Here is a 19974-nt window from a genome sequence, read left to right as displayed (position 1 = left end):
CCCAGCAGGTCGAGGCTGCGGTGGCCGGGAGCGGCCGCTGCACTCCAGTCTGGGTGACAGAGTGAGACTCCCACTCAAAAAAACCCCAAAACAAACAAACAAACAAAAAAGAAATGGGCAAGCTGGGCTCGGTGGCTCAGCCTGTAATCCCGTGCTTTGGGAGGCTGAGGTGAGTGGATTGCCTGAGCCCGTGGGTTCGAGACCCGCCTGGGCAAGTTGGCGAGACCTCACCTCTATAATAAATCAAAAATTAGTTGGGCGTGGTAGCGCGTGCCTGTAGTTTCAGCTACTGGAAAGGCTGAGGCAGAAGGATCGCCAGAGCCCAGCAGGTTGAGGCTGCAGTGGCCAGGAGCGGCCACTGTACTCCAGTCTGGGTGACAGAGTGAGACTCCAACTCAAAAAAGAAAAAGAAAAAGAAATGGGCAAACGCATTCAAAGCATCTCCAAAGAAAATTTACTGAAGCTGAACGTAGCCTCTTACAACAACACTAGCTGGTACACGGATACCCATGGGTTCCGAGAACACGTACCCTCCAGGAGATAATTCCAGATTTTTTGGTCCCCCTTGTATTTTTTTCATTTACCTTTAGAGACCTAAAGTGGAGGGGAGGGAGGTGGCTGTGTGCTCTTCAGTGCTGCCTTTCGTGATGGGTGCAGGCTCAAGGTCTCTGGTATACAGGCCAAATGTCACCTCCTCCTTGGGCCCTGGACCCAGTGCCACTGCCTCCTGCTCTGACTCATTCACTTTCTAGGTTATTTCTCCTATGAGTCTGCTGAACACGAACGCAGTCTCAGGGACTGGTCATCTCCAAAAGAAGGGGTAGGATGTGAATTTTCCAATGTGAAGGTGGGAAGCAGTGGGCTGTAGCATTAAAAACACAAGCTTCAATCCCAGCAAGTTACTCAATCTCTCTTAGTTTCCTCATCTATAATGTATCCCACGAATTATTCCCATACCTTCAGGGTGGCTGTGAGGATTCCATGTGTAAGCAAATGGTAACAAATGTTTACGAATATGTTCATAATGTTAGCATTTTGTTACTGAAATCTAGTCCCTGGGCCACAAAGATAGAAGATGCAGTTATCTCGTGAATCTTAGCCTGAAAGTCTGTAGTCCTTTGCAGAGCCTAGTTAAAGAAAGATCTATTTAGGGACTTCCTGGCTGGGCACGGTGACTCATGCCTGTAACCCCAGCACTTTGAGAGGCTGAGGTGGGAAGATCACTTGAGCCCAAGAGTTTGAGACCAGCCTAGGCAACAGAGTAAGACCTTGTCTCTATAAAAGTAAAAAATATAGCTGGGCATGGTGGCTCACACCTATAATTCCAGCCCTTTGAAAGGTGGAGGCAAGCCGGGCTCGGTGGCTCAGCCTGTAATCCCGCGCCTTTGGGAGGCTGAGGTGAGTGGATTGCCTAAGCCCGCGGGTCGGAGACCAGCCTGGGCAACACGGTGAGACCTCGTCTCTACAATAAAACAAATGATCAACTGGGCATGGTGGCACATGCCTGTGGTTCCAGCTACTTGAAAGGCTGAGGCGGAAGGATTGCATAAACCCAGCAGGTCGAGGCTGCAGTGGCCTTGAGCACACCACTACACTCCAGCCTGGGTGACAGAGTGAGACTCCAATTCAAAAAAAAAAAAAAATTCCGAACAGACAGCTGGGTGCAGTGGCTCACGCCTGTAATCCTAGCACTTTGGGAGGCCAGGGCGAGAGGACTGCCTGAGCCCTGAGGTTCGAGACCAGATTGGGCAACCTGGCAAGACCTCATCTCTGCAATAAATAAAAAAACTAGCTAGGCGTGGTGGCGCACGCCTGTGGTTCCAGCCACTTGGAAGGCTGAGGCAAAAGGATCACCTGAACCCAGTGGTTCAAGGCTGCAGTGGCCATGAGCGTGTCACTGCACTCCAGCCTGGGTGACAGAGGGAGACTCCAACTCAAAAACAAACAAACAAAAGAATGTGGGAGGCCGTCCCAGTACCCACTGGGACACAGGCACATGGTACCCCGCCACTTACCCCGCAGCTGCTGGAGCTCCGCACTCAGGCTCTCCAGGTTCGTCTCGTAGATCTCGGGGCTCACCGGTGTCTCCGCCCGCAGGGAGTCACCCTGCCTCTCCAGCGTGGGGCCGAGCTCCTCCCGAGCCCGGCGGCAGGCCTCCAGGTCGTGTTCCATCTCCTGGATCCTCACCAGCACCAAGGGACACGGCAGGGTCTGGTCCGGACTCTTCTCCACGGGTGCAGGGCCCGCCCCTTCCGAGGCCTCCCGGCTGGGACCGGGGCGGGGCAGGAGCTTGGGGGACGCCACACTGGCTCGGGGCAGCGCCGAGGGAGGCAGGGGGGCCGGGCGCGAGGGTCTCACAGCCAAGGGCAGTGCGGGCTTCAGGGCCTGATCAGCCAGCAGGTGGGGCGACGAGGACGCCGGGGTGCAGGGACGGGGTGGCGGCGGCCTCAGGGCCCTCCTCCTCTCGGGCAGCTCCTGCTGGGTGGCGAACTTGGAGGACCCGCGGACGATGTCCCTCTCGGAGTTGAAGTCCGTGATTGAAAAGTGGCGCAAAATTTTATCCGGCTCTGTGCCGGGTCCCGCCAAGCTCTTCTCAAACTCTATCAGCTGCTGCGTCAACTTGGAGTCCAGGTCGATGCTGTCCCCCAGTGCCGGGGATGTTGTGTCCAGGGGCAGCCCCTGGCATGGCAGGCCGGGCTGTACCGCTGACCTCTCCCAGGCGGGGTCCATGCCGGAGGCCTTCTCCTTGGCCGCGTGGTGCTTCCTGGCATACCTCGCCAGGCCCTGCAGCTGAGAGCCCAGTTGGCTGGGTCTGGCCATCCTCAAGGCTGAGAGGGAAGCTCTCCGGTGAATGGGGGGCCCCGGCGGCCGGAGGGTCCCCGGCTGGGAGTGTGTTCTCCGGGGAGGCAGGCTCGCGTAGCCTCTGGGTCTGGCTTCTGGAGCGAGGAGATCAGGATGCCGCCCCGTGCGCGGGGGGTCCCCAGCAGCGGCAGGGTAGCACGGGGCTGGCCGCAGGCGGGGGGGCCAGGGGGCCTGAGGCTGGCTGGAGATGCTGTCCACCCCCTCTGCGGGGCCTGGCGTGTGCGGGTCTCGGGCAGGAGGCGCTTCCCACCCCACGTCGGGGCTCTCCAGGGGCCCTTCCCCCAGGTAGGAGTCTCCGTGTGCGTCAAACTCAGGGGGAAGCAGGAGACCCAGGGGAGAGGCGGGTGTTTCAAAAGTGACACAGTCAGACTCCTCGGCCTCGCACCCAGGAGATTCACAGCCCTCTTCCTCCACTGCGAAGCTCTCCGAACCATCCAGAGACATCCCGGGGGTCTCTGCAAGGCTGTCCTCCTGGGACAGAGCCACGTCGTCCCCCTCCACCCTCGGGCCGGGACATATCTGCACAAACCGGTGAGGAAAGACGCCCGTCCTGCCCTTCAGGGAGCCTTCCAGCCAGCCGTCCTCCAAGGTCGCCAGAATCTGGATGCGGTCGCCCACCTCGAAATCCAGCTCGCTGGGCTCCAGGGCCTGGAACCTGTAGAGGGCGATCCCGTAGGGCCCCGGCAGCTCGTCGTCCTCGCCCGGAGCCCCGTCCTCCTCTCCCGCAGGAGAGTCGGCCTCCCCATTAACCATGAAGTCATCGGCGCTTCCAGAACCTTCCAGCCCGTCCACCGTCCTCAGGGGCCCCAGAAGCTCCACAAAGCCTTCTGGGAAGATGCCCCTCCGGCCCTCCAACTCGCCTTCAAACCAGCCTGGCTCAGGAACGCCAGTGATGGTGATCACGTCCCCTTCCCTGAAGTCCAGCTCCTCGTCCAGCTGGGCAGAAAGCCCCATCAAGGCCCGGGCCTGTCCCATGGAGTGCTCTGGAGTCTGGAGCAGGGCGCCCTGGGAGTGCCACTGCCGGCTCTGTGAGGAGAGGTTGAGCTCGCGGACACAGGAGGCCGGGAAGAAGCCCCGCGCGCCCCAGCAGCTTCGGCCCTGCAGCCAGTCTCCAACCGGCGCGCCATCGAGAACCACCAGGTCACCTGGAGAAAGACAGCAGCGAGAGTGACCCTGGCCGCCACACAGCCCACAGCGGACCAGCCCTCAAACAGCTGCCCAGGCAGGGAAATCCCACTAGAGTTTAGGGCGTGAGCTCCTGCAACAACTCAAGGAATCAGAACAGGCCCATCAACTGGCGGTTTCCCCCCTTCTCTTTTTTGAGTTGGAGTCTCACTCTGTCACTCAGGCTGGAATGCAGAGGTATGCTCATGGCCACCGTAGCCAGCCTGCTGGGCTCCGACAATCCTTCCACCTCAGCTTTCCAAGTAGTTGGAACTACAGGCACATACCACCATGCCAGGCTAATTTTTTAAAAAAATTTATTGTAGAAATGAGGTTCCACCAAGTTGCACAGACTGGTATCAAACCCATAGGCTCAGGCAATCCTCTCACCTCGGCCTCTCAAAGTGCTGGGGTTATAGGTGTGAGCCACCATGCCCAGCAGTGATAAGTTCTTTTTTGTTTTTGAGTTGGAGTCTCACTCTGTCTCCCCACTGTTGACCTGCTGGGCCACTATGCCCAGCAGTAATAAGTTCTTTTTTGTTTTTTTGTTTTTGAGTTGGAGTCTCACTCTGCTCCCCACTGTTGACCTGCTGACGATCCTTCTGCCTTAGCCTTCCAAGTAGCTAGAACTACAGGCATGTGCTACCATACCCAGCTAATTTTTGTTGATTTATTGTAGAGATAAGGTCTCACCAAGTTGCACCAGGCTGGTCTCGAACCCACGGGATCAGGTAATCCACTTGCCTCCCAAAGTGCTGGGATTACAGGCTGGGCCACCAAGCCTGGCCAGTGATGAGTTCCTAAAAGCAGGTACCAGCATCAGCACTTTTGATTTTGAAAATAACCAGGCCAGGCACAGTGGTTCGAGCCTGTAATCCCAGCTATTGGGAGGTAGAGGCGAGAAGACTGCCTGAACTTGGGAGTTTGAGACCAGCCTGGGCAACATGACAACACCTCGTCTCTACAAGAAATCAAAAAATTAGCCAGGTGTGGTGGCATGTGCCTGTAGTGCCAGTTACTTGGAAGGCTGAGGCGGGGGGATCATCTGGGCATGGTGGCTCACACCTGTAACCCCAGTACTTTGAGAGGCCAAGGTGAGAGGATTGCCTGAGTCTATGGGTTTGATACCAGTCTGTGCAACTTGGTGGGACCTCATCTCTACAATAAATTGTTTTAAAAAATAGCCTGGCATGGTGGTGTGTGCCTGTAGTTCCAACTACTTGGAAAGCTGAGGTGGAAGGATTGTCGGAGCCCAGCAACTTGGCAAGACCTCATCTCTATAATAAGTAATAATAATAATAAAATTAGCCGGGCATGGTGGCATATGCCTGTAGTCCCAGCTACTCAGGAGGCTGAGGCAGAAAGATCACCTTAGCCCAGCAGGTCGAGGCTATGGTGGTGGTGACCGTGCCACTGCAGTCCAGCCTGAGCAACGGAGTGAGACTCTGACTCAAAAAAAAAAAAAAAACAAAAGATTTAGGCCGGGCACAATGGCTCACGCCTATAATCCCAGCACTTTGGGAGGCCAAGGTGAGAGGACTGCCTCAGCCCATAGGTTTGAGACTAGCCTGGGCAACTTGGCAAGACCTCATCTCTACAATACATCAGAAAATTAGCCAGGCATGGGGACGTGTGCCCGTAGTTGCAGCTACTTGGAAGGCGGAGGCGGAAGGATCGCCAGAGTCCAGCCGGCTGTGGCTGCCGTGGCTGAGTGTGCCACTGCCCTCAAGCAACAGATTAAGAATCCAACCCAAAAAAAAAAATTTATCCTAGTTAAAAAGAAATTATCCTACGGTTGTGTAATTGTTTTATAACAAACTCGTAATTGTCTGAGTATAAGCTATTCACGTGTGGATTATCAGGGTTTTTGTGAGTCCGGGTCTCCCTGTCATCTAGACGGGTGCGCAGTGGCATGCTCACGGCTGCCTGCTGCCTCGCCCTCCCAGACCGCGTCTGTGCCCCCACGTCGGGGAAGTCTGTCCTGCCTTCCCAGGCGGCTGCAGGTTCGCAGAGGGCAGGCCCTCCGTCTCCTTCGCCCTCTGGGGTCCGGGCCCCCTCCCTCCCCCATGCGCTCCCACCGCCTCAATGCCCTCTCCTCCCCTCCTCCCCACACCTGCCCTGCGGCTCGCTTCCTTCCTTCCTCCCATTCCTTCCATGGAACAGTCCTCCCCTCTCTTTTTCTGCATTTTCAGGAATCAGCTGACGTTCAGATCCGCTGCTTCCTCCGCCCTGGTCCAGCCTTCTGAGTCTGCCCCATGGGACACTAGTTCTTCCGGCCGACCCGAAGAGACTTGGGCCGGATTAACGTGCACTAATGTTTTCTTCTCTCTTCCTTAGCCAAACTCCTGCCAGGAAGCACAAGGAGCCCGCTGCCCACGGCTTCTTCCCCGACAGGCCCAGTCTCAGGTCCCAGAATGTACGAGAAATGCATGCTCCCTGCACTCCGAAGACGCTCGCCACTGAGCTACCCAAAGGTTCTCCCAATGCTTCCGCCCATGGCAATCCTGCATCCACGCTGATCCTGTCATGGCCGCCTGTCTTCAACTATCCAAGGTGATCTCACCATGATGGGAGCCTCTGAGCACACTGTGGACTCGCACTGCTACCTGGCCAGGCTGACATTCCTGCCGAAGCCGTCCTCACGCTGTGGTCCCCCCACCTGAAACCTGAGCACGCTCTTCAAAAGACCCTGGAAGCACACACTCACTCAGCTGTCTGCAGCCCACAGAAGAAATGATGGCTTGTATCACTTCTTCTGACACTTGTATTTTTAGATATTACACAGCACCTACGTTAAGGTTTTAGACTCAGGAGGTGTTCAATGCATGTTTCAGGGATTTGGTATTATTCTGCTTAGATGTTCCTGAAAAATAGTCTTGCCCATATTTCTTTTCTTTTTTTGTTTATTTGTGACTTGGAATCACTCTATCGCCCAGGCTGGGGTGCAGTGGCACGCTCAGGGCCACCACAGCCTCGACCTCCTGGGCTCAGGCGATCCTTCCGCCTCAGCCTTCCAAGTAGCTGGAACTACAGGCATGCGCCACCATGCTCGGCTCACATTTCTTGATTTATTGTAGAGACGAGGTCTCGCCAAGTTGCCCAGGCTGGTCTCAAACCCATGGGCTCAGGCGATCCTCTAGCCTCCACCTCCCAAAGTGCTGGGATGACAGGCGTGAGCCACTGCACCTGGCCTTCTATATTCCTGTGTTTCTGTATTTCTTTATTTTATGATTCCATATCCACTGGCGACAGCTTGGGGTTCTGAGAACGACAGCTGACTTCCCCCGATGGCCTCGGGGAACTCCCTGGGGACTCCACTGTGCAGACACGATGGGCCTCTGAGGAGGAAGAATAAAAGCGTGCCACACAGCCCACGCGGCTGGCTTTGACGTGCACTGGCATTCTTAAGGCCGCATAATGACAATGTTCCCCTTGTTCTGTCAGATCTCCACAAGCCCCCAGAACAGGGCTTATTTTCCTATTTCCAGTAGGGAAATAGCTTGTTTGGACAAGCTTTGTTATTACCTCGCTGACAGTCACTCTGTTGGTCATTTCTACATAATAAAGGCGAATTTTCTTTGCTTTCTTTTCTTTTTTTGAGTCAGGGTCTCACTCTATCGCCTAGACTGGACGGCCCTGACACAATCCACAACTCACCGCCGCCCCGACCTCCTGGGATCAGGCAATCCTCCCACCTCAGCCTCCTGAGTAGCTGGGACTACTGGCACAAGCCGCCACACCTGGCTAACGTTTTGCATTGCTTTTTGTCAAGACAAGGGCTTGCTATGGCGCCCAGGTTGGTCTCAAGTTTCTGGGCGCAAGCCATCCTCCTGCCTTAGCCTTCCAGAGTGCTGGGGTTACAGGTGTGAACCAGCAGGCTTGTCCTTAAAGAATTTCCCCCAAAAAATCACGACTTGGACCCTGGAAAGCACTTTAGAGACTTCATGCAGGGCCTTCTTCGATAGCCCTGTTACTGGGTGTTTCTTTCATTTTCAACAGAAAGAGGCAAGCCATTCCTCTGGGATCCGAGGTGATTCCTTGGGGTGGGAGACTGACAGCCTTCTAGAATACCGATCTGAGGAACTCCTGGAACAGCATGGCCAGATCTTGAGAACAGAAAAACAGGAAGCATGGTGCCCCTCAGGGTCCGCCTGAACCTCTGGCTCTTGTGCAACGAACCCAAGGCTTGCGCTTGTTTCCCCGGTAGGATTTTTTTATTGAACAGAAAATGCACCAGGACTAAAATGAGTGGAATGAATGTCGGCGTCCCCAGACGCTGAGAGCAGCAGAAACAGGCTCCTCCCTGCGTCCCCTCCCTCCTCCTCCTCCCTGCCTCCTCTGGTGGCCGTCCAAGCGCCCAGGAAACCATGTGCTGTGTGCAGACGGACCACCACGGTATTGTGCGTAGGTTGCCATGAGGGCCACATCAGAACTTCATCCCGACAGCTCAGACTCACGGCATCGCACCTCCTCAACAGGCCTTGATGGACAGACCTACCTGTCCGCGTACGAATAAACTCATCCATGTATTTGTACTGGCTGTTGCTGGGGAGGGGTGGTCTAGAAGCACGAGGGCCAGGTGAGGGCCAGGCTTCCCACACTGCTCGAGGCGGTCCTTCGGGCACCTGGCCGTTTTCTTCCTCTCCTCTTTCTCTGTTTCCACTTTCCCTCATTTTGTTCCTGCTCTGTCCCCTCTCTCTTTGTCAGGATGGCCAGTGCCCCCTTTCCTGACCCCCTCTTTTAAGAGACAATCAATAACTGCTTAGGGAGGGTAGGGACACACCTCATCAATAAGAGTACCTGCACGGTGAATATTCGTATACCTAGCCCTGAATTCTACCCCACAATTTTCAATAAAAGAGAGACAGCTCTGCTTCTTCATGTAAAGCCATCTCAAAGTCCAGAACAGACAAGCGGCCTCGGGATGCAGAGGAGGGCGACACCTGCTGGGAGGACTGCGACTGTGGCAGTTCTTGCCTCCAGGCAGCCTGCTGGGAAGTGTTGTCACCCAAACGTCACAGGATTGCGGAGCCCGGGAGGCCAGAGCTGAGCGTGTTGAGGGCTCGCCCACTTCCAGACAGAATACTGACGTGAAAAGATTTTACACGTAGGCCAGGCGCGGTGGCTTAGCCTGTCATCCCAGCACGTTGGGGGAACAAGGTGACAGGATTGCCTGAGTCTGCGGGTTCGAGACCCGCCCAGGCAACTTGGTGAGACCTCGTCTCTACAGTACATCAAAAAATTAGCTGGGTGTGGTAGCGCACACCTGTAGTTCCAGCTCCTTGGAAGGCTGGGGCAGAAGGATCGCCGGAACCCATCAGGCTGTGGTGGCCAGAAGCGTGCCACTACACTCCAGCCTGGGTGGCGGAGGGAGACTCCCATGCAAAAAAAAACAAACCAACTTTCACATAAAACCTCACTTCATCCTCACCACTGCCCCAATGTAGGTATTACTAATCCTCATCATGCAGATAAGAAAACCGAAGCTGCCAGCCCAAGGTCACAGCCACTATCTGGTGGACTTGGATTTAAACCCAGGCTGTGAGAATTATTATCCCCTGAGCTATTGTCTGCTTTAAATCATACATACATAAAGAATTATACATATTCATACATACATTTTTTTTCTCTTATCAATCCTAATGATTTATTTTTTTTTTTGAGTTGGGATCTTACTCTGTCGACAGGCTGGAATACAGTGGCACCATCACAGCTCACTGTAGCCTCGACCTCCCGGGCTCAGGCAATCCTCCCGCCTCAGCCTCCTGAGTAGCTGGGACTACAGGCACACACCCAGTTAATATTTTTCATTTTTTAAAAATAGAGACAAGGTCTCACTATATTGCCCAGGCTGGACTCAAACTCCTGGGCTCAATTGGTTCTCCTGGCTTGGCCTCCCAAAGAGCTGCGATTACAGGCATAAGCCACTGTGCCTGGCTCTACGATATTTCTCAACAATCAAGTAAAAAAGCACACGGCAAAACACAGCAGATCTCTGACATTATCCCACATACTCTTGTGGTTCCCAGATACCCTCCTGACATACCCTATCACCCACATTCTGTTTACACAGAAGAGAAGAAGTCACACTGCTACACTGAGGGTTACTTAGGAATATGAAGGAACAGCCAAGATCAGGATTATCAGCACCAGAGGCGGGGATGATGGAGCGAACGCCACTCCTGAGCTGAGACGCCAGTCTGATGGAAAACACCCGCCTCAGCACAGGGCCGTCGAGACGGGAAAACCAGGACGCCCAGGCTCCGCTCTGATAAGCACCATAAAGCAGCACTGTCATTTGCCAGTGACTTTGTTTCCAACCAGCAAAATGAACACCTGTTGATGGGACCTGTCAGGTACAGAAAAAAAATGAGGTATTTCTGTGTCTCGTGCCAAGTTTCCCAGAAAAAGACAGATCGTGGTGGTTCACCTGATATCCCCCATCACAGGCTTGTGTGTCCAGGCTGGAAGGCTACAGGTCAGTGCTGCCTGGCAGGAGAGGGGAACAGGATGGAACCCCCAGTGACGAGCCCCTCTCTCCCGGCTCTCCACCCCCGTTCCCGGCCCTGCACCCACTCCCTCTGGATTCCACCGACATCTGTGAGCTTGTTAGGTTTCACTGGTGAAAAGACGGTCGAGGCAGGACCTACGGTTCCAGGCCCCAAACCTGGCCTTGAGCCAGGGTCTTCCTGGGAATCTCGTGGTAGCCACGCGACCTGAGAAAAGGCCACACGACCCACGTCTTCTGCGTGGCCCGGCGGAAGCCTCATGGGGCTGCTCTTTCTCTGTTCCCTCTGGGGCTGGTCTGACACAGGCTAGGGACTTCCCCTGGGAGAGCCATGAGTAAGGACAGGTAAGGTCCCGGCTACAGCCTCTGGGTCTGTTCTGTCTGTCTCCCCAACACCAAGCAACAAGGAAGTACGCCACGCAGAGATGGAGGCTGAGTGGGCAATGGAGGGCAAGAAACTCTCAAAATTGGTGCTACGTGTGTAATCACACCTGTAAGCCCGGCTACTCAGAAGGTTGGGGTGAGAGGACCACTTCAGCCTAAGAGTTCTAGACCGGCCTGGGCAACATAGGGAGACTCTGTTTCTAAAACAAAACACAAGCCAGGCTCAGTGGCTCAGCCTGTAATCCTGCGCCTTTGGGAGGCTGAGGTGAGTGGATTGCCTGAGCTTGCGGGTTCGAGACCTGACTGGGCAACTTGGTAAGACTTCATCTCTACAATAAATCAAAAATTAGCCGGGCAAGGTAGCATGCGCCTGTGGCTCCAGCTACTTGGAAGGCTGAGGTGGAAGGACTGCCTGAGCCCAGCAGGTCGAGGCTGAGGTGGCCACAAGCGTGACTCTGCACTCCAGCCTGGGCAACATAGGGAGACTCTGTTTCTAAAACAAAACACAAGCCAGGCTCAGTGGCTCAGCCTGTAATCCTGCGCCTTTGGGAGGCTGAGGTGAGTGGATTGCCTGAGCTTGCGGGTTCGAGACCTGACTGGGCAACTTGGTAAGACTTCATCTCTACAATAAATCAAAAATTAGCCGGGCAAGGTAGCATGCGCCTGTGGCTCCAGCTACTTGGAAGGCTGAGGTGGAAGGACTGCCTGAGCCCAGCAGGTCGAGGCTGAGGTGGCCACAAGCGTGACTCTGCACTCCAGCCTGGGCAACATAGGGAGACTCTGTTTCTAAAACAAAACACAAGCCAGGCTCAGTGGCTCAGCCTGTAATCCTGCGCCTTTGGGAGGCTGAGGTGAGTGGATTGCCTGAGCTTGCGGGTTCGAGACCTGACTGGGCAACTTGGTAAGACTTCATCTCTACAATAAATCAAAAATTAGCCGGGCAAGGTAGCATGCGCCTGTGGCTCCAGCTACTTGGAAGGCTGAGGTGGAAGGACTGCCTGAGCCCAGCAGGTCGAGGCTGAGGTGGCCACAAGCGTGACTCTGCACTCCAGCCTGGGCAACATAGGGAGACTCTGTTTCTAAAACAAAACACAAGCCAGGCTCAGTGGCTCAGCCTGTAATCCTGCGCCTTTGGGAGGCTGAGGTGAGTGGATTGCCTGAGCTTGCGGGTTCGAGACCTGACTGGGCAACTTGGTAAGACTTCATCTCTACAATAAATCAAAAATTAGCCGGGCAAGGTAGCATGCGCCTGTGGCTCCAGCTACTTGGAAGGCTGAGGTGGAAGGACTGCCTGAGCCCAGCAGGTCGAGGCTGAGGTGGCCACAAGCGTGACTCTGCACTCCAGCCTGGGCAACATAGGGAGACTCTGTTTCTAAAACAAAACACAAGCCAGGCTCAGTGGCTCAGCCTGTAATCCTGCGCCTTTGGGAGGCTGAGGTGAGTGGATTGCCTGAGCTTGCGGGTTCGAGACCTGACTGGGCAACTTGGTAAGACTTCATCTCTACAATAAATCAAAAATTAGCCGGGCAAGGTAGCATGCGCCTGTGGCTCCAGCTACTTGGAAGGCTGAGGTGGAAGGACTGCCTGAGCCCAGCAGGTCGAGGCTGAGGTGGCCACAAGCGTGACTCTGCACTCCAGCCTGGGCAACATAGGGAGACTCCAACTCAAAAAAAAAAAAAAATTAGCTGAGCGTGGTGTCATGCGCCTGTGGCTCCAGCTACAGAAGGCTGAGGTGGAAAGATCACCTGAGCCCAGCAGGTCGAGGCTGCAGTGGCTGTGAGTGTGCCCTGTACTCCAGCCTGGGCGACAGAGAACTCAACTAAAAAAATTTTTTTTTAAATCAACGAGATCAAGCCGGGCTCGGTGGCTCAGCCTGTAATCCCACGCCTTTGGGAGGCTGAGGTGAGTGGATTGCCTGAGCCCGTGGGTTCGAGACCTGCCTGGGCAGCAAGACCTCATCTCTACAATAAATCAAAAAATCAGCTGGGCGTGGTAGCGCATGCCTGTAATTCCGGCTACTCGGAAGGCTGAGGCGGAAGGATCGCAGAGCCCAGCAGGTCGAGGCTGCGGTGGCTGGGAGCGGCCACTGCACTCCAGTCTGGGCGACGGAGTGAGACTCCAACTCAGACAAAACAAAACAAAACAAAACACAGCAAAACAAAAACTCTTGAGGATAAGGTCAAAATGCAATATTCCTTTCTTCTCATTAACTAAGGATCAGAGAAGTCTGCCAGGGTGTGTGTGTGTGTGTGTGTGTGTGTGTTTGTGTGTTTGTGTGTATACACACACACACACATGGTTTAAGAAATGAAGCCTGGCTGGGCACAGTGGTTCACACCTGTAATCTCAGCACTTTGGGAGACCAAGGTGGGAGAATCGCCTGTGTCCAGGAATTTGAGACCTGCCTGAACAACCTAGCAAGATCCCATCTCCATAAAAAAATTTAAAAATTAAATAAAAAAGAAGCCTATCCCTTTTGGGCTGCACTCCAAAGATCAAGGAACGGTATTAATAACACAACTGGCAGGTTCTACTGTTTTGATGACGGAGTCATCCCAAAACTGCATTGACGATGAGCTCTAGGGATGGAAGGCTTCTGGTCTCTCTGCTTATGCAGAAATGTGGGGACTTAACCGTGTCCACTTGCTGAAATGGTTCACAGGTTACAGTGCATAAGTCCATCAAAGCGCGAGGAGAGAGTGCCCTTAGAGTATCCCTGAGAGACGGCCATGACTACCGGTTTTAACTTGCAAGCTGGTTCTGATGAGGACGTCTACGACATATCTCGCGGCACTGCAGGAAACTGGAATGTTCTGCGCCGATCTCTTCATTTCCATGCCTAAGTTCCTGCTCTACAGTTATGCGTTAATTAATAGCAATACTGTCGGCAAAGCCATGTCACTTTTTATGGAAATAAAGAGAAATGCAGTCTGATCTGTGGCTGCCACGTGGGCCGATTGGAAAGGTCACTGGGCTTGAAGTGCGGTCCGAGTCACATCCTGAGGCCAAGATTTCTCACCTGCGGCTAGGAGTCTGATTCCCACGCTCATTGCTTATAAGATTCAGGCAGTGAGGGCCGCTTGCTACTACCTCCCAGGTCTGTGTTGAGAGTGAAACGAGAATGAATTTGTGAGAAAACGCCGTGGAAGCTATGAAATGCTACTGAACGTGAGGCACAATGGTCCACATGATTCTGGCGTTAGGAGGGCTCTCCAGGGCTGGCCACTTCCAGAAACTCAGGATGGATCCAGTGAGCCACACGGCAGACTCCACTGGCCCGGTTCTCAAACGGCCCATGCCCCGGGAGCAGCTTACCTCGGTGGAGGGAAAGACCGTCCAGTTCCTGGGACGTAAATTCACAGACGCAGGCAAACAGCCTCTCTCCCTCTTTCAGACTGGGAATGGTCACAACTTCCACAAAACTGCTGGGAAACTGTCCTGAAAATAAAAGCGAACACACTGAATACTGAAAATCAATGGGGAGTATTACATTCCTTATTATCAAAATTTACTTTTCTGTATGCTTGCAAGGATAAAAACTTTTTTCCGAGTCCATGGACAGAAACACACTGAACACTCCTAACTGGAGCGCATGCAGCTGAAGGTGGCTGGGTACCCAACAGGCACACAACAGAACCCAGAAAGAGCAGCACCGCTTGGCAAGCCGGTGGGCATAGCCAGCCCGGGAGAGAAACACAAGGAGACAGGCTTGGTCGTCAAAGCTCCCAAGGTCTAGTGCGGGCACAAACGACCGTTCAGTACTGAAACCCAGAGTCACAGCAGGGGTACCCACATTGCTATGGAAGTTCAGAGAAGGTCGACCATAGGTCGGGAAGAAGACGAAAATTTTTATTAAAAGGATAGCATTTGAGTCTGAAGGTGGGTAGGGTTCGGTTTTGTTCTGTTTGAGACAGGATCTCACTCTGTCACCCAGGCTGGAGTGCAGTGGCATGGTCACAGCTCACCACGGCCTCGACTTCCTGGGCTCAAGCAATCCTCCCACCTCAGCCTCCCAAGTAGCTGGGACTACAGGTGTTCACCACCACACCCAGCTAATTTTTTTATTTTCTGTAGACATGAGGTCTCTCTCTGTTGCCCAGGCTGGTCTCAGACTCCTGGGCTCAAGTGATCCTCCCACATTAGCCTCCCAAAGGGCTGGGATTACAGGCGTGAACCTGAAAGAGGCTGACCTTAACACATATTTTAAAGAACAGGAGAGCACTAACCGGGTGCGTGGGATGTGGGGCAGACAGCACCCAGGATAGAGGGTGGCTTTTATGAGTTTGGGCCAGCGTGGATCTAAGAAGGAGTAAGCAGCCCGGGTAGGGTCTTCATAGGTGGTGGCGGAAAGACGGCCTGGCAGATGTAAAGGATCAAAAGCCGGATGGACTCGACCTGCTGAATGTCTCCATCTGCCTCCTCTAGACCCAGCCCTCGGCCTGAGCCGTGCTGGCCTCCTCCCTGGGTCACGGCACAAACTTCCTGGCCGGCCTCCCTGCTGGCCGGCCTCCCTGCTGGCCGGCCTCCCTGCCTTGGGTTCCGCCGGCCCCACCCTTCTCCGTCCGAGCAGGGTGCTCTCTGGAATACGCATCTGATTGTGCCGGCGCACTCTGGGGCTCGCCCACCTCCCCCACTGCTGGCCACACACGCACAGTCCCCCAAGACACATCTTCTGCTCACCCTCCGGCCACCCCACCCCGTGCCACGTGCCCTGACCTCCCCCAGGCCCCGTGTTCGCCCCCTGCCGTGGTCCCCGGACAAGCAGTCCTCTCCGCCTGTCCTCTCGGCCTGGCTGACTCCTGCTCGTCGTTTTCATCTCAGCCGAGATGCCAGTGACAACTGATCTCCTAAGCATGGATGAAGTGTCAACAAAGGCTTCTCTAAGGGCCTACAACCTTCGCCACCCAGATTTACACAAAGACAAGCACATACACGGCTGAGGATGAGACTAATGCAGGGCAGTGCTGGCTGGGAGAGGCCTCCCCCCATCCCCGGGCAGATTCTCAAAGAGGCTGACCTGAACACATATCCCAAAGAACAGGAGGATGCTCACTGCTCATGGGGTGTGTGGGAGAGGCGGCGTCCGGGGCGAGGGTGGTTTTCGCGAATCTGGACAAGGAACCAGAACAGCGAAGGCTGAATGGGGCTCCCCTGAGGATGAGGGAAGGTCACAGCTCAGCCTTCTGCTCGGACCAAGTGAGCAGTGAAAGAAGGGGAAGAAAAATGCTCAAAGAAGCCAGAGGACACCAGGTGAGGAGTCCTTTCGGCCCGTCGATCAGAGAGAAAGTTGGCCGTGAAAGCATGTCAACAATGGGCTTCTGAGAAAGAATAACACGTATTTTGAGAAGAGGAACGACAGCCCTGGGCTGGGAGGGGCGGCACGCGCCTGTCACCCAGCACTTGGGGAGGCTGAGGTGGGAGGAGCCCTTGGGGCCAGGCGTCGAAATCAGCCTGGGCAACATAGCCAGACCCCGTCTCTGTAAGGAAGGACACACAGGCCCAACACAAAAGACAAAGACCTGGGAAGGGCTAGGGAAGGCGAGGACAGGGCCTGGAGAGATGGGGGCCAGGGCACTGGGTGCCACCCTTCAGCCCCCTGTGGGAAAAGAAGGACACAAGAGGATTCTGGAAGCCACCGAGGCGGCTTCCCTTAAGCCTTGATCCTTCCCGTGGGAGCAGGCAGGGCCTGCAGTGGCTGTGTGGTGAGGCGTGTGCGTGTCGTACCTGTGACACCCTCCTTCCTCCCCAGAAGCCAGAATTCATCCACCACGGCCAGCACCTCGATGACGTCACCCACAAAGAGAGGCAGTTCTTCGGAGACGCTGGGGCAGAAGTCAAAGATGGCTCGGACCACCGAGCCAGCCTCCATGTTCACAGCCTGGAAAGGAAGTTCGGAGACAGAGGTGTCAACAGCAAGGCAATACCATGCCAGTCGATTTTCTTTTTTTTTTTTTTTTTTGAGTCGGAGTATCACTCCAGCACCCAGGCTGAGTGCAGGGGCACACTCACAGCCACCACAGCCTCGACCTGCTGGGCTCAGGCAGTCCTTCTGCCTCAGCCTTCCAAGCAGCTGGAACTATGCCACCATGCCTGGCTAATTTTTGGATTTATTGTAGAGACAAGGTCTTGCCAACTTGCCCAGGCCAGACTCGAACCCCTGAGCTCAGGCAATCTTCTCACCTCGGCCTCCCAAAGTGCTGGGATTATAGACTGACCCACTGCGCCCGGCCCCATGCCAGTCTATTTCTTGAGAAGGATAAAGAAAGATACTTAGGACAAATTCAAAGCCAAGCAAGTAAGTTTGTACCCTGTATCTTTTAAATCAAAGAACTTTTGCGTTTATTTATTTATTTATTTTGATTTGGGGTCTCACTGTCACTCAGGCTAAAGTGCAGTCGCATGCTTACGGCCACCATAGCCTCGACCAGCTGGGCTCAGGTGATCCTTCCACCTCAGCCTTCCAAGTAGCCTGAACTACAGGTGCACGCCACCATGTCTGGCTAATTCATTTATTTCTTTAAAAACAATAATTTCCTTGGCCAGGTGCAGTGGCTCACATCTGTAATCCTAGAATTTTGGGAGGCCAAGGAAGGAGGGTTGCTTGAGGCTGGGAGATGGAAACCACCCAGGGCAGCATAGCAAGACCCCATCTGAATTTTTAAATTTTTTTAAATAAAAAGAAAAAAATTATTTTAAAAAATTCCTCATATATTTTTCATTTAATTCTCAAAGGAATTCTAGAATTTTTTTTTTTAAAAATACCTCTGAGTGATATACAAGATTCAAGCACATGTGAGCTTTTCAAAATGCCTGAAGAAGGTAACAAGGAAGTTCACATTTTTATTTTTTATTTGTTTGAGTCATGGTCACACTCCATCGACCAGGCTGGAGTGCAGTGGCACAATCATGGCTCATGACAGCCTTGACTTCCTGGGCTCAGGTGATCCTTCTACCTCAGCCTCTTGACTAGCTGGAACTACAGAAATGTGCCACCACACAAGGCTAATTTTAAATTTTTTTTTTTTTTTTTGTAGAGACAGGATCTTACTATGTTACCCAGGCTGGTCTTGAACTCCTGGCCTCAAGCAATCCTCCTGCCCTGGCCTCCCAAAGTGCTGGGATTACAGGCGTGAGCTACCACAGCTGGCCAAAAAGTTAATCTTTTTCAAGTACCAGATAACATGCTTAGTATTTTAAAAATAGGGATTTTAAATAGGCATTTCATTTATTCTCTGCGACCACCTTAAAAATTGGGACACAGAAGTTTGACGTGGGGAGAAAACATAATCTGAGGTGATCACAGAGCTCGCAGCAACAGGTCAGGGCTCAAGCTGAGGGTGTCCTGCCTCTGACCTATTGAGACTGTGTCTACAAAACACATGTCGCGAGATCTGGGAAACAAAAGCAGGACCACACTACAGAGGCCAAAATTTAAAATCTATGGAAAGGCAAGAATCACACCAGGTATGGTGGCTCACACCTATAATCCCAGCATTTTGGGAGGCCAAGGTGAGAGGACTGCCTGGGCCCACAGGTTCGAGACCAGCCTGGATAACTTGGTCAGACTTCATCTCTCCAAAAAGAAAAAAAAAAAGCTGGGCATGGTGGCTCACACCTGTAGTTCCGGCTACTTGGAAGGCTGAGGCGGAAGGATCGTCGGAGCCCAGCAGGTGGATGCTGGGGTGGCTGTGAGCGTGCCACTGCCCTCCAGCCTGGGCAACAGAGTGAGACTGACTCCAAAAAAGAGAAAACACTGATGCATCTAAACACACACACTGGGCATATGCTGTACGAGGTCCCACAATGAGGTTCACAAACCGTCCTAGCAAAAGCGCTCGGTACCTCCTTGCTGAATATCACCATGGTCACCTTCCACGTCCTCCCCTTAGGAAGCCATGCACCGATGGCGGGGACTAGTTCACCCACCAAAGCAATTTTGGAACTCTTTCTGGAACAGACATCAGAGCTGTCATTGTTATTTGTTGAGGTCTGACCTTGAAGTTCGCGAACTTGCCACTGTGCGCTTATGTTGGCAGCTCTGCACAGATAACTGTACTGGAACACCCGCCCTGCTCAGCTGATGTGGCCCTCGTGACTTTTTTCTTTACCCAGAGATCAAGGAAATACTGAAAGGAAGACATCTGATGACACTCGGGACATCGCGGGTGGGTAGGAGGACGATGGCTATGGTGGCCGTTCCAGAAAAAGAGTTCCAAAATTGCTTTGACGGGTAGACTAGGCACTGGCGTTGGTGCATGGCTTCCCAAGCAGAGGACTTTGAAGATGGCCGCGGTGATATTCAGCAGTGAAGTATGTAATATTTTTTTCTAGGATGAGTTCGCGGACTTGATTGCCAGACCTCGTATAGCTCAGATATTGATGTGGAGTTCCCGTAAGACTTTAACAAGGGACAGGTGCAGTCAGTCGCTCATGCCTATAATCTCAGGATTTTGGGAGGCTGAAGCAGGAGGATCACTTGAGGCCAGGAGTTTGAGACTAGCCTGGGCAACATAGTGAGACCCCGTCCCTACAAAAATGTTTAAAAGGAGCCAGGCATGGTGGCACGTGCTTGTAGTCCCAGCTACTAGGGAGGATGAGGTGGAAGGATTGCTGGAGCCCAGGAATTAGGCTGCAGTGAGCTATAATTGGACCACTGCACTCCAGCCTGGGTGACAGAGCGAGACTCCCATCTCAAAAGAAAAAAAAAATTAATTAATCATGCAACACAATTAAACACAACCCATTATTTTATACTGTCCAGTAAAAGCAGTTTACGACTGTGTTGCTAGAACTTTTCTCCCTAAAGAGCTGACTCGGATCCACAGTGCACGAGAGAAGGGCTGGTAACGTTCCCCACAGCCTCCGTCCTCTCCCACCACAGGGTTTCTTTAAGTCCTAAAAAGACCCCAGTGATAATAACAGGCTGACAAGGCCGTGTCTATGAACATGAAGGACAAGACCCTGGAGTCAGAGACCCAGGACCAAACTCCAGCTCCACGACTGAGGTCACCCTGGACGGATTACTCACCTCCGGGTAATAGAGAAGGTGAGTAATC

At 53.5% G+C, this 19974-nt stretch overlaps 1 protein-coding gene across 1 annotated transcript in view; it reads right to left on the bottom strand.

Moving 5' to 3' along the window:
* Window positions 1-16787, bottom strand: part of DNMBP (dynamin binding protein) — a 70265-nt gene extending 53478 nt beyond the window's left edge. Inside the window, exons 1-3 of the mRNA XM_008071869.1 lie at window positions 16643-16787; window positions 14234-14356; window positions 2016-4007 (exon numbers count right to left, since the gene is read on the bottom strand). Of these exons, the coding sequence (XP_008070060.1) occupies window positions 2016-4007; window positions 14234-14356; window positions 16643-16787 (2260 nt within the window). The remainder of the gene's footprint in view (window positions 1-2015; window positions 4008-14233; window positions 14357-16642) is intronic.
* Window positions 16788-19974: the final 3187 nt, after the last annotated feature.

The sequence above is a fragment of the Carlito syrichta genome, unplaced genomic scaffold (genome assembly GCF_000164805.1).
Source record: "Carlito syrichta isolate Samal-C Ts95f unplaced genomic scaffold, Tarsius_syrichta-2.0.1 Scaffold314770, whole genome shotgun sequence".
Classification (NCBI taxonomy): Eukaryota; Metazoa; Chordata; class Mammalia; order Primates; family Tarsiidae; genus Carlito; species Carlito syrichta.
Note: the sequence above shows the minus strand (reverse complement) of the source record. Positions and strands in the feature narration are given on the sequence as shown.